The sequence below is a fragment of the Anopheles coustani genome, chromosome 3, assembly GCF_943734705.1.
Source record: "Anopheles coustani chromosome 3, idAnoCousDA_361_x.2, whole genome shotgun sequence".
Taxonomy (NCBI): Eukaryota; Metazoa; Arthropoda; class Insecta; order Diptera; family Culicidae; genus Anopheles; species Anopheles coustani.
Window position 1 is genome coordinate 24,507,471 of NC_071288.1, and position 14,565 is coordinate 24,522,035.

The 14,565-nt window shown below is 54.0% G+C and overlaps 2 protein-coding genes across 2 annotated transcripts; both read left to right on the top strand.

Annotated features, from left to right (window-relative positions):
• The first annotated feature begins 195 nt into the window (after window positions 1–195).
• LOC131261189 (bromodomain and WD repeat-containing protein 3) lies at window positions 196–13,189 on the top strand. The gene is made up of 12 exons (XM_058263142.1): window positions 196–609; window positions 877–935; window positions 1,054–1,083; window positions 2,109–2,168; window positions 4,413–6,744; window positions 6,802–8,212; window positions 8,291–8,476; window positions 8,548–8,821; window positions 8,909–11,529; window positions 11,584–11,857; window positions 12,609–12,906; window positions 13,053–13,189. Exons 1-12 carry the CDS (start codon window positions 567–569, stop codon window positions 13,112–13,114), a joined length of 7,650 nt encoding a protein of 2,549 aa, XP_058119125.1. The 5' UTR covers window positions 196–566; the 3' UTR covers window positions 13,115–13,189.
• LOC131258441 (bromodomain and WD repeat-containing DDB_G0285837-like) lies at window positions 13,116–14,427 on the top strand (the record flags this gene model as incomplete). Its single annotated transcript, XM_058259765.1, has 1 exon — window positions 13,116–14,427. A coding segment is annotated over one exon (315 nt), but the record flags the coding sequence as incomplete, so codon positions are not given.
• Between the last annotated feature and the right edge of the window lie 138 nt (window positions 14,428–14,565).

The following is a 14,565-nucleotide window of genomic DNA, read 5'->3' on the forward strand; positions in this document are numbered from 1 at the left end:
ATCGTATAATTATGTTGATTAATTTGTATTCCATTTCGTCAAAAAAATGTTAACCTGTAAATTGAGTGACGTGAGTTACGCGCACCCGTAACTCAGCAAAAATCGGGTTGCCTAGCCAGTTGCTCGAACAAGCTCGTCGAGTCAGACGCGAACTAGGCAGTGCTCCGCGTAAAAAGTGTTTTTCTTCTACAAAATTCTACATATTGTACTACAATTTGCTTTTGTGGCATCTACCGTACATCGTTGAACGTAGCAATAGTGGTTTTCTGTTGGTTACGTGCCGGAAAACAACGTGAATAAACGTTTGGAAACTTGCATATACCTTCTTTCCTCATACGCGAAGGAATCGATGAGTTGAAGAAGTGTGCGTGTGTGTGTGCGCGTTTGTGTGTATGCGTGCTCGACTCGGGCAAGAATGTGTGAGTGTATATTACCGTTCGCGAACAACGAGATCCGTTCTTCGAGTTCAGAAGTTAAGTAATGGCGGATGTGTTCCGCAGTTGGTTCCCGAAAAATGCACTTTTCTACTAGCTTTGACTGACTGTGGTGAATAAAAGTGTGCGAAAATGGAAAACCGAAGCTTAATGCAAGAAAACAGCCTAGTACCAGGTAAGCTGACCATACCGAAGGGCAAGAAAAAGGCGAACCAAATAGCCTCGCCTCGGACACGCTTGCAGCCGTGACTCGAGCAGCTTTCGTACCGAGGTCGATCCAGCTCGCGCGCGCATGTGTGCGGGTAGCAAAACGGAGCTAAAGAAAGAAAGGAAAAAACATAGCTCGGAAGGAAAAATCCCGTTCAAAACACATTTCGTTTCTGCATGCGGGGGAATAATTTTATAACTTACATGATTTTTAACTACCACCTCTCGTTCGCAGAACTTTACTTCCTCATCTCCAAATTCCTGGCCAATGGACCACTGCGGGAAACGGCTAAGGTAAGTGCGCGCCGTAGTCAATGTTTTTCCGTAACCATACTCGAACTAATCAACACAATTCGTTCGTTTTGACGTTTCGGTTGTGTTTTGGTCTGTTTTTTTCTTTCCCACCCGACAGGTTTTGGTGCAAGAGTTGGAGCAGCTAGACGTAAGTTTTTCGAGACGCCGTTTTGTTGTCATTTTCTCGATATCCCTCCTCGCTTGTCCTCCGTCCCCCTCTGACCAAAGCAGCGACGCCTGCTACGAACAAAGATACCCTACACTGTGTGCTTGCGAGAGTGTGTGCGAGTTTTGGTATGCTTCTGTGGAACACGGTACGATTCGATTAACGATCCAAAACATTTCGATTCATGGAAATTGTTCAAATTTTTAACCATTCAAATGTTTTTACTTACAACAAAATTTCCATTTTTAGTTCCTAAGGCTCGATCGACACCTTTCGAGGTCCCCGTTCAAGATCGCTCCTTCTTAGAGCTAATGTATGGCAGTACAGATTTTGTTTCTTTTTACTCTGACGTAGTAATCATCGAGCACGTGTAGTCTCTCGATTGCCGCCGTTCCCTTCCTTTCCCCTCCCCGGTCGCCCGGCGGCGGCTATGTTTACCGGCTAGCGTCAGGTCAATGCCTCGACAGTGCACCCGGGCATCGTCTTCTAGCGGGGAACTCCCGGCGACGAGTAGCAGCCCTAGTTTGTAGGTAGATGGACACGTCAGACGAAGACGACATTTTTGAAACGCGCGGGAATCCCGTCGTCATATCGACCTTGACCTTGTCCTAGTTTAGAGACGAGCCCCCTCTTTCCTCTCTGCTCAGGGTTGAGCCAGGGTAGACGAGTTGTGTGTGTGTGTATATGGATGTGATTATGGTTTTGAGGATTCCTATTATGCAATACCCTGTTGCATATGGACAATACCCCTACCCGCTCCTACACCTTCCCCTCCCCCTAGGGTCATCCTTTCCCACAACCTTCCTTACCTCCCTATCTATCAGCTGCCGTGATTCATTCGACCGCTTCCGTATCTTTCTTCCTCTCCCTTCCCATCCTGTTGGTTGATTGGCATCTCTGTTGTTTACATTCGTTTTTGTTTTGATTCTGATCCATCGACTCCCTCGCCGCACCTCCTGCTGGATGGACACCTACCCCGCCAACAACCCCGTCGCAACGCCATACAGATATTACCACGCCGACTCGATTGGACTGGACAGGAGCATCGGCAGTCGCTGGAGGAGTTGGTAAGTTGAAACTTAGAAAAATTGGCAAATTAATTGTTGTGAGTCATCGACACGTCGCAGACCCCCCGTCATATCCCCGTTTCCCCTGGCACACGGTGTGGCCACTTACGCACACTATCAGACGCGAGTGCGCGATACGACAGTGTATCGTTAGCGCGGAGAGTGGTGGTGTTGGTGCGCTCGCTGTCGAGCACTTTTCGCCCTCGGTAAAGAAGGTCGCTGCCACCCGAGATGGTTCGGCACTTCCGGGCAATCCGGATTGCCGGATTCCGGATGTTCGTTGAATATTCCGAAATCTGGACAGTGAAACAAGGAAGAAAAGAAAGGTCCGTTTTTCAACTCCTCGAGTTTTTTTTTTGTAAAGGACACAATCAAGTAGCCACATGTTACGGTTCAAGATCAGCACACCCGGTAAATCGGAACATCCGGAACCGGGTTGGCCCCGGACGGATTCCACCACCACCCTCTGTTCTAGGACCGTCATTGTTCCCAGCCGACTGTCCGCCATGTTGGATTTCTTTGTGCTATGCGCGGCCATTCCGCCTCACTTTTCACAACTCGGTTTGCCAGAGGGGGGCTCCAATGTCCACAGCAGACACGGTGCGGACATTTGATCCGTCCGACGGAAGTACGTACCTCTCCACCCTTCCCCTTTGGTCCACCGACAGCTGCGACCGTCGCGTATCTCGCATCGCAGCGATGTCGAAGCGTACGGGGAATAAGCGCTAGCACGCACACAAGCACACCTAGAGCTACTTCGCATTTGTCATTTCATCTCCTCGTCGAAGAAGATGATGTTGGAAGTATTTTGAACAGTGAAACACTGTTTATTTACATAAATTGCGTGAATTGATTGCATTACTCGCATTCAATGCAATCCGAAAGGTACGGTAAGAATCAGCAAACTATCAGTATAGTCTTGACGCCATCGAAGAAGATGGAATATAAAGCAGTTTAATGAATATTAGGGTTTGAAAACTCTTTTAAAATAATTGTTGTCATTTTTAACAACATTCTCACAATGAATTTCTTTTCCCCGCTCTATGCTGCACTTCCCTGCTAACGACCGTGTATGGTTGCGGAAAAGGTTATTTTTACGAAACAAGTATTGCATACGCGCCTGTGTGAGTGACCTGTTACCCACACAAACATGGTCGACCGTCGTGGGTTTTTTTTATGTGTCGTCTGACGGCTCCGGGGAGGTTTTTGAAAATGTTTTACTATTTCTACCGACGTTATGCTGATCAATCCAGGTCCCCCGGGCAGAAGGTGCTAGTCGTCGTCATGTACACAAGTTAAACCTTGCCATGAGATACGGCTAAAGAGGGTATCGGACAGCAGGTGAGCTTGGTCCCCGAGATATTGCATCAAAACAAATGCGTGCTACTTCGGTCCACCCTTCGACGACGTGAAGAAGCTCACGATGTTCAGAAGCAGTGGATTTGTTTACAACAAGACACCGTAGGAAGATCGAAAAAATAATGAATGAAACATGATCGGGGCCAACATTTACCCGACGCAAAAAGTATTGCCCGGATGTTGCCGTTCCACCCGAGCCTTCGCTGTGAACCGATGTTGGGTTGGAAATGTGAAAATTCGATGATTTTTCCAACCACATTTTGCTGTGGTGCACTGTTTTTCAACCCCGTATTCCTCGAGCGAACAAATTTCATCATTCCGTCGATTTACGGCGCACGCAGCGATAGGCACTAACACACACATAGCCGTACGCTTCACGGACGTTGCGATTTCTCGAGCACTTATACGACGTACAGCATATTTTGTGTGTCGTACGAGATTTCAAATTGAGTGACCGTCGATGTGTTAGTAAAACTGCTCGACTAGCTGGTGTGGGTATATCGCTTGACGAACTAGAATGGGGATGTTAGAAAACTTATAAATTTGATGATATTTTAATTTTTACTTCAAGTCTTAAGTATAATTTGTTTTATTATTCTCAAGAAATGAGTTCTGGAAATGATTTATGAAATTTACAAACCGTTGAAGATATATGTCCTCTAGATGATATAATGTTTAAGCCAGTTTTGGAACCACTCAAATTTGTTTGTTTTTGTATTAACGACTTGTTTAACTTGAGCTTAATATTGGGATTTAAATTTAATATTCTGTCTTTATATATTGAAAATTTTCAATACTGTTTTAGAAAACAGTAAAACATAATCGAACGTAACTTTACTTCAAAATAGTATGTTTAAATAACCGCTTTTTTTTGCTTTATTTTAGGAGCGAAAATATCCTCACATTGGACCGCAACACTTGCTGGAAGTATGTACGCGCATCGGACCACTGCTGGACAAAGAGTTACCGCCTGCCGTCTCCGGTGTGCTCTCGGCGCTCGGTGCAGGCCGGCAGAGTCTGCTGCGTACGAAGGAAAGCGTTTCCTGCCCACGCCAGCTGGTCGACTACTATACGCGCCTTCACGATCGTCCCCTCAGCGATGTGCTCAACCGGAATAACACCCACAACCTGGTGAAGGTGCTGTATGGGCGGGAGAGTGCGGGTCCGCTGACGCGTCGCCAAGCGGTGCCCACGAATTTCTACACCAAGCAAACGCTGCAACGCCGCACGCTTGGCCACCTGTCCGCCGTCTACTGCGTGCTGTTCGATCGCACCGGAAAGTACATCATCACCGGGGCGGATGATTTCCTCGTCAAGCTGTGGTCCGCCATCGATGGGCGGCTGCTGGCCACGTTCCGCGGCGCATCGGCCGAAATCACCGACATCGCTATCAATCTCGACAACACGATGCTGGCGGCCGGCTCACTCGATCGCATACTGCGCGTGTGGGATCTGCAATACGGTGGCCCGATTGCGGTGTTGTCCGGGCACACCGGCATGATAACGTCGGTGAACTTTTGCCCATCGCCCAAAACCGACCTGCGCTACCTGGTTACGACGAGCACGGACGGGTCGGTGGCGTTTTGGGAGTACAGTACGCGCGCCGGCAAGACGACATTCTGCTCGAAGCCAACCTCGTACCACGAGAAGCTGCGGCCGGGCCAGGCACAGATGATTTGTGGATCGTTCTCACCCGGTGGCATCTTTCTGGCGGCCGGGTCGGCCGATCATCACGTGCGCGTGTACCTGATGTCGGAGGACGGGCCGAAGCGTATCCTCGAGACGGAATCGCACGCTGACACGGTCGACTCGATCCAGTGGGCCCACGCCGGGCTGCGGTTCATCTCGGGTAGCAAGGACGGGACGGCACTGGTGTGGCACTTTGAGTCGCAGCAGTGGAAATCGATCCGGCTGGCCATGGGTGACCGGCTACCGACCTGCCCACCGCCCAACCCGGACGATAACATCAAGCTCAAGGTGACGATGGTCTCGTGGGACAACACGGACAACTGGGTCATCACGGCCGTGAACGATCACACGATCAAGGTGTGGAACGCACACACGGGCAAGCTGCACCGCGTGCTGCGCGGTCACACGAACGAAATCTACGTGCTGGAGTCGAACCAGAAGGACTCGGGCGTACTGCTGTCGGCAGGGCACGACGGTCACCTGTTCATTTGGGACATCGTGCAGGGCGTTTCGATTGCCAGCTTTGTCAACCGCATCGACGACCATGGCGATGGAGGCATTTATGACGCGAAATGGTCGCCGGATGGTACGATGATCGCTGCCACCGATTCGCACGGACACATCCTCATGTTCGGGTACGGTTCGGGGCACGAGAAGCTGAAGCAGCTACCGCAGGAGCTGTTTTTCCACACCGACTATCGTCCACTGATCCGCGACTCGGCCCTCCACGTGATGGACGAGCAGACGCAAACGATGCCCCATCTGATGCCACCACCGTTCCTAGTCGATATCGACGGCAATCCGTACCCGCCGGCGTTGCAACGGTTAGTGCCGGGTCGTGAAAATTGTCCTACGGATCAGTTGATTCCGAATATAAGCGTTGGCAACGAAGGAGAACCGCAACAGCAGCAACAGCCGCAGCCACCACAACCGGTTCAGCAGCAGGCACAACCACAGCGTGTCCGGGGCGCGGATGGAGCTTACTCGAACATTGACCGAATGATCGAGGCGCTGGCAAATAGACGCCAGGGGGGACCAGCAGACCCTGGCGACGAACAGCAACCAGATTCGAACAACGATCACGATCGTCCTCAATGGAACGGTGCGCCCGCTCGGCCTAATAATGCTGCCCAGGCAGGGGCCGTCGCTGGTCCTGCTGCTGCTGCTGCTGCTGGAGGAGGAGGCCCTCGTAACGCACCGGGCGTGCAGCAGCAGCAACGGTTTGGTTCGGCGGCAGGTAACTGGCACCGTACCGAGGAAGGTTTCAAGTTCCACCGGCGCCAGTACGTTCGTCCGATGAGTCACTCAAGTATGGTGAATCTGAAGCAGCGCGTGTATGCCGCCGGGCTGCAGGAGCAGGAAGTGTACCGGCGGGAAATGTGTCGCCGACCGGTCATGATCAACACTGCCAACAACGGAGGAATTGGTGGAAGACAATCGCTGAGCGGTGCAAACAGAAGGGCCGGTGGTGGGGCACGTGCGGGAGGCGGTAGTAGAACTGTAAGACGTGCCAACGGTGGCGGTGGTGGTGGAGGTGGTGGTGGAGGCGGCGGCGGTGGTGCCGGTGGCGGTGAAGTTGCAGCAGCGAATGCAGCAGGTCGGCCGCCTCCAGCGTACCGCACTCGGGCTGTACGGGAGCACGAACCAGCGCATGATGCGGAAGACGATCCCGCCGAGGACGACCACAACGACGACGATTCGTCATCGTCCGAGTCGAGCAACAGCGACTATTCCACTGCCATCGAGGAGAAGCTCGACCTGTCCGGAAGCAGCTCGAGCGACACGCAAAGCTCGGACTACTCGGACTGGGTTTCGCACGAGCCGGGACGAAACCTGGAGCCACCGAAGCGATCGAAGCGAAAGCACGTGCAGCGGCGCGCATACTCTCCACCCGATCCGGACCAACCCGGTCCGAGTAATGCGGCCCAGCCGGGAACTAGCGGTCTGAATGGCACCGGAGCAGCCAGCAGTAGTAGACGCCGGTCGACGAAGGTACGCAAGATTCCGCTGACGCGCGATGGCGAAATACCGGAGCAGTTCCGACCACCCGAGTGGCTCTCGGAGGTCATCCCCCGGAAGGCCCCGTACTACCCGCAGATGGGCGACGAGGTGGTATACTTCCGGCAGGGCCACCAGCGCTACCTGGAGGCGGTGCGGGCCAAGTCCGTGTACAATCTCGGCAACCGGTGCGAACCGTGGGCCACGATGGAGATCGAAGCGCACGAGCGGTGCAAGGTGATCGGCATCAAGTACGAGATCCGGCCGCCCCGCCTGTGCTGTCTCAAGCTGGCCATCATCAGTGAGGAGGGCGAGCTGACGGGGCGCTCGTTTGCCATCAAGTACCACGACATGCCGGACGTGCTGGACTTCCTGGTGCTGAAGCAAACGTTCGACACGTCGGTCGGGCGCAACTGGGGCCCGGGCGATCGCTTCCGGTGCATGATCGAGGACGTGTGGTGGACGGGTCAGATCGAATCTCACAACCAGCTGTCGGCCGACTTCCCCGACTCGCTGTTCATGTGCTTTCGCGTGCGCTGGGACAACGGCGAGTACGAGCTGATGAGTCCGTGGGATCTCGAGCCGATCGACGAAGCGCGCCAGCCGGACGAGGTGGGCGGTGCCTTTCCGGTGCTGCCCGAGGAGCTGCAGGCCACGCTCTATCAGCCGAAACCGGAGGAGTGGCCGCGGGGCGATCGGGACGCTTCCTGCCGGCGCATCATCGCCGGACTGGAGCAGGTGATGGGACTCGCCATCGCCGACCTCTTTCTGGCCCCGGTCGACCTGAACATCTACCCGGAGTACGCCTTCGTCGTGGAGTATCCGATCGATCTGAACACCATCAAGTCGCGGTTCGAGAACCACTTCTACCGGCGCATCACCTCCGCACAGTTTGACGTACGTTACCTCGCTACGAATGCGGAAAAGTTCAACGTCTCGCACAGTACGATCGTACGGAATGCACGCATCATTACCGACCTGTGCTTGCGTATTTTGAGGTTGGTACACATTGGACGAAATATTAGACGTTGATGTCTTTTAACAAACGGTTCTCAACTGCATCTTCCCTTTTCCAGTGATCTCAATGAAATCGACGTACCGGCAGTTTACCATCAGCTGGTCGACACTTACCTTTCGTCGGACTCGGAAACCGAACGGCACCGACCAGGAGGCCCATCGACCAGTGGAACCGCTGGAGCTGGAGCTGGCCCATCCGGGAGCGGTACTTCCAGCGGCCGACGTCCACCAGCCGGTTCGCGAAGGTAATATAACACCGACTAATACCACAAAACGACGATCTTTTTAATTTACTCTCTCTCTTTCTTTTCTACAGATCTCGTCGGTTAGTGCCGGAAGGCGATTGGCGTGTGGACTGCCGAGAGTTGCTGGAGATGATCTGGCAGTGCGACGATTCGGAACCGTTCCGGGAACCGGTCGATACGATCGAGCATCCGGACTACCTGCAGATCATTGACGCACCGATGGACCTGCGTACGATCAAGGAGGATCTGCTCGGTGGCAACTACGAGTCACCGTACGACTTCTGCAAGGACATGAAGCTCATTTTCCAGAACTCGCGCAGCTACAACACAAACAAGCGATCGAGGGTAAGAAAAGGGTCTAATCTCGACAAGAGTTTTGAGTTTAGGGCACAGAATTACCCCTTCTTTAAACCGTAATGTTCATGATTCTAGATATACTCGATGACCCTCCGGCTAAGCACTCTTTTCGAGGCACACATTAAACCTATCATCTACAACTGGAAGCTGGCCCGAAGGCGAGGAAAGGCAAGCAGCAGACGAAGTGGAACCAATGGCCTGGTCGCATCTGCCGGCAGCAACGGAATGGCTTCGTCTGCGTCCAAACGACGGCGTGACGATCATCGGCGTGACGGTGGTGGTGGTGGTCCCGGTCCGAGCAGCAGTCGACGGGCGGCGGCCGCGTTGAACAGTAGCTCCAGCAGTGGAATGAACACAAGCCGTCAGGTCGACGATGATGATGACGATGATGAAGACGACGACGAGGATGAGGACGAACGGCGGCCGGCCAACAGTCGGACGGCGGGAAGCTCCAAGCGCACCCGCAACGGTGGCATGGGGTCGACGCCGGTCCGGCGCGGTGGCCAATCGAACGGTGTATCGTCGTCGTCGTCAAGCCACCGAGACAACAACAATGTGATAGACCCGCTGGCCATACCGGGTCCGAGTAGTAGCCGCAGTAGTCGCGGTGCTGCAGCAGCAGCCGCCGCCGCCGGATCCGGTGGAAACGGTGGTGGTGGTGGTGGTGGCAGTGGGACGCCACGGATGCTTACACGCCGCGGCCGTCGCTCGCAGGATGAGGAGGACGAAGAGGACGAGGAGGAAGAGGAAGCGTCAGCAGCGAGCAGCGGTAGTTCGAGCGACGACAACTCAACGACCGACGATTCCGACAGCGACGACGATGATGACGACGACGATGACGACAGCACCGGGGTGCCGGTGTCGCACCGGGCGGACTACGATTCGGGGGAAATGTACGATCCATACAAGCGCCGCAGCAGCAAGGCACGGCCGAAGCAGAAGAAGAAGAAAAAGGTCCGCCGAAAATCGCACGCCGTCAGCTCGACGACGAAGCGGAAGCGGCGCCCAGGAGTGGTCGGCGATTCGCCCGCGACTGCGGCGGCGGCGGCCAGTGGTAGTAGCTCGCGACGAGCGGCGCCACCATCGGTACGTTCCGTGCGGCAGGATCTGTTCGGCATCGCCCCAGGGCCATCGACACAAGGTGGCGAGCATAGCAGTTCCGCGATCGCGGGAAGCTCACGATCGTTGCGCAACGGTGGTGGTGGCGGTGGTGGTACGTCGGTGGTGGGTGATAGTAAGCCAAAGACAGCGGCTGGGAGTAAGCGACCGCGAAGAAGTGTACGGAATCGGATGGATACGAGCAACGACGAAGACGACGACGACGCTGATGATGACGCTGAGGGAGATGCTGACCGCGATGTGAATGGAACGGATGGGGAAGAGGAGGATGAGGATGAGCGGAGGCAGTATCGTGGACCACCGGCGAAACGCAACCGTGGTCGGTACGAATCGGATCACAGCTACCACAAGGAGCGCCCGAAAACGGCTCGCATCGTCTCCGACACGGACGCTGAAGAGGACGAACCGCCTCGCTCGACCCGTGGCAGTGTGAAGAAGGCGCAGGCGGAGTGGGGCAAGAGTGAGGACAGTCTCGAGGAGCCAAACAACAACGACGACGATGACGACGACGACGATGATGATGAGGATGATGAAAGTGGTCGAGGAGCAACGGCGCCGGACGCGAACGGTGGACCTAGTACGCGTCAAACGGCCGCATCTTCATCGTCCGCCGCCAATAATAACTCTTCGGCTTCACCTGCACCGCGTCGAATGCGCGTCCGAAAGCTGGTGTCCGATCTCGAGCAGAGTCCGGAGGAAACGAGCAACATTAGCAAACGTGGCTCAACACAACGCGCTCAGCGAGCAGTTGCGGCACGGAATCGTACAACCGCGACGACAGCAGCCAGCAGCAGTAGCACATCTGCGGCCCGTAACAATTGGTACGCCAGTGAAAGTGACAATGAGGAATCGACCGCCACCCAACCGCCGGTGGTGGCTTCGACAAGCAGTAGCTACTTATCGTCACGCTCCTCAACGCGACGTTCGGTTGTGGAAACAACATCGACGAATGGTGCCGGTGGTCCGTCGACGGTGGTGGTACGTAAAACCGTGACCAGCACAACGACGGTGGCAAGTTCTTCGTCCAGTGGGCGAAGGATGCTTCGGGGCGACATCAACGTAGCGGCGGTGACCGCCGCTTCAAGCAGTACGCCTCCTCCGCACACGGTCGACCATAACTACGGTGAGCCGGGTCCATCGTCGTCGTCCACCTCGTCAGCCGCTGTGTTGGTCGTACCAGGTACCGGTGGGACGACATCCTCCTCCTCCTCCACGGTTGCCCCCGCTGCCCTTGGAAGGACCCGAAACCGCAGCACGATGCTATCGCGCCACCAACGTAACGCGGACGAGCTCGATCAAGGTGTGCCGTTGGCAGCGGTCCCCGAATTAAACGACGAACAGCAGCAGCACGGTCGACGCGTCAACGAGCGTCGTGTTGCTGCCGTCGAAGATGAAGATGATGGCAGCGAGGACGATGATCTCCCACTGCGCGCCCGAACTACTTCGTCCCGTGCTGCCGTGGGAGGTCCATCGGCAAGACAACTGCGCTCCCGTACCGGTGGCACCAAGCGGAAGGCGCGCCTCTCTTCGTCCCACGATGAAGATGAGGCCGACGATGATCGGGGGGAAGATGTTGAGCAGCAGGAGGAAGAGGAGGAGGAAGAAGAAGCGCCGATGGCGGATGCCGACAGTGATTCCGACGATGACGACACACCGCTCGGTCACATGATGGCGGGCAGCTCCTCCACCACCTCCACGTCGAGAACGCGCACCGGAAGCCGCGCGCAAACGGCGGCAGCGACGGGGGCGGTAAGAGGAACTCCGAAAAAATCCGGTGACACTGCGCCGCCACCAGGATCGTCTTCGTCGTTCGGCACAAGACGTTCGTCGGCATCGTCCGCGTTGGCCAACACGGCGCATCGGACGCGGCGGAAAGAACGTTACACATCGGACGAGGATTATGAGGTGAGTTGGTACGGTGGAATTGTGTTTCATCCTTTCGGCCAAGATCGGTTCGGTTAATAGTTTACACATTGTTTAAAAACACACTTGGATTATGTGACAGATTTTAGCTACAAATAAGTGCTTCTCGGTGCGAAATATTGTGTCAACGAGGGAACCTGTTGCTCACTGTGATATGGTAATGGACGAAATTACGTCCGATGGTGGGTCCGAACCTTCTACTAGGATATGCGCTGAACCTCAATTGCTTACTCATTAGATGAAATATAAGGCAACGGAGGGGCATTTGGCCCAACATATCATTTTGTTCCAAGGACATAAATTATCAAACTGGTTTCAAATAACGACGTACCCTAACCTGATGTAGCGCATAGAAAATCACTCTACAATATCATACCAAGTTTATCAATATATGATTGATACAATGTGTTGAACGAATCTTTTTGTGCTGATAATGTGACCAAAAATGCTAATTTTACCATAGAAAGTGTGCAAATATGCCCAACTTTGCTGGCAGCTCATGGAAGTAAACAAAATTAATTTAACTGTCAAAATTATTCCGGCTATTATTGCATGGTATGCTGGGATGGCTTTTTACCGAGCTTGCTTTCGAATCGGAATAAGCTCTTCTAGCAAGCGAGATCACTGTTAAAACACTATAATATTCATGTACCATGCTTTCGCGGATATCACAGCTCCTTGAACGGATGGTGTAAGGCAGCATATCTAATTTATCTTTTCTTTACCATTTCAGGTTCCCGGTACGTCGAGTGGAAGGTCAACGCGCAAGTTAAAGCGACCCCGGTACAACGAGGAATCCGAAGACGACGATGATGATGAAGACGTCGATAGTCGTCGGCGCCGTGAGCGAGGCTCGAACAACCATCGAACGCCGCTACGCCACAATGCCGCCCGCCACCAGCCCTCACGCCGCTACAATCAGGCGGAGGAAGATGACGACGACGACGAGGAAGGGGACGACGATATTGCGCGCGTGCTCGCGAATATGCGGCAACGTTCGCGTCGCGCGGTGGGCGCGTCCACCGACCACGGTAGTACCAATAGTAATAGTAGCCTTAGTCAAAGGGTTGTGGTGGGTTCGCACCACCATCAGCACCCTGCTGATGCAAGCACACAGCAACCGCAACAGCAACAACATCATCATCATCAACCTCCGTATCATCCTTCTCGCCATCAGTCGGCAGCCAGCGGCAGCAATCATCATCATCATCATCGGCACGGTACCACCGACGAAACTGAGGTCAACCACACCGACGATGGGGGCGGTAGCAGTCTCCGAGCGCATCGGTCGAATGGTCGTCTGCAGCGGACACACAGTAGCAACTACTTGGTGGAGGAAAGCGGTGGTGGTAGTGTGGAAGTGGCGGGTCCATCATCGGCGCGGTCCTCGAGAACGCGTGATCTCCGGCAGCAGCAACAACAACAGCAACCCGACGACGATGATGATGAAGATGACGAGGAGGGCCACGAAGATGAAGCCGCATTGACCAGCGTAAGCAGCCGAGGTCGTGTGCGCCGCATGAATCCGCACGTACGCCGGATATTCCGTGAATAGTACAACGCCCCGGAAGCCTGCCGTTTCGTCGTCGAGGAAAGCGAAAACGAAGACGATGACGTGGGCGGGCAGGAGGAGGAAGACAGTGATTTATCCACATGTCTCAGCAGCAGCAGCACGGACAACGACGATGCAAGCCGATCACTGTACTACCCACCGGCGAGGAACGAAACCAACAACGGGTTGGGGGAAGAGCGGACCTTGGAGGAGGAAGATGAGCTGGTGGTGCTACAGGAAGCCAACAGCACGGCAAGCAGCCTCGACGTCCAGGTGGATGACATCATCTACGACATCGAGGACGTGATGATGCTTTCGGTGGCCCCTCCGGTGGCCACCAACCGGGACCGAGTCGAGGGGGAAGGAGGAGCGGATCTGGAAATCATTCTCGGAACTTAGTAAACCCGCACAAAACATTCGGGGGCAAAGTGAAGAAAACATCGAGAATCGCGGAAAACAAATAAAACTACATTTTTGTAAGACTGATTACTAAAAACAAATGCTGCGCCAGCTGAGTTTGTGGACGAACCTCTGTGCGTGTGCGAACACACATAAACACATACGCCGTGTGGGTCGTCGTTCCAGGGGGAAGGAATCGTCAAGAGAAATTGCGAACCGGAAAACCAAACACTTTTACAGAAGACACGTAAGATACCCTTTCACCGTCGCGTCGCCAGGCGGGGAATGGGCTTACAGCGTATTTTTCCATCGGTCAGCTCGAGGAAAGACCATTGTATAAATGTAAAGCAGAAATAAGCAGAGCGTACCCTCTGCATAACGGATAATGTGTGCGAAAAGTAGCGCTGGTGGTGGACGCTGGACGGTGGTGTGGCCATCACGAGCGTATCGACGGCACTCCTTATACCCCCTCCCCTTCATTAGCAGATAGGAATTTAGATTCGTAAGGAACAGCTTGTCGCATATTATGATAAACAATTAGCAACCGATTTGACTATGCGTATAAGTGGTACAGTAAATAAAATTAGATTTGAAAACTAAATTAACTATAACAAGATAGCACGGTGTGTTGTGTTTTGGGGGAGGATTTAATATTGAGAAACAGTTTGACGACGGCCGCAGGATTCACGTTGGTTCTAACGCCCTGAGCGGGCAGCTCACTACGCCTATTGTTTTGCTT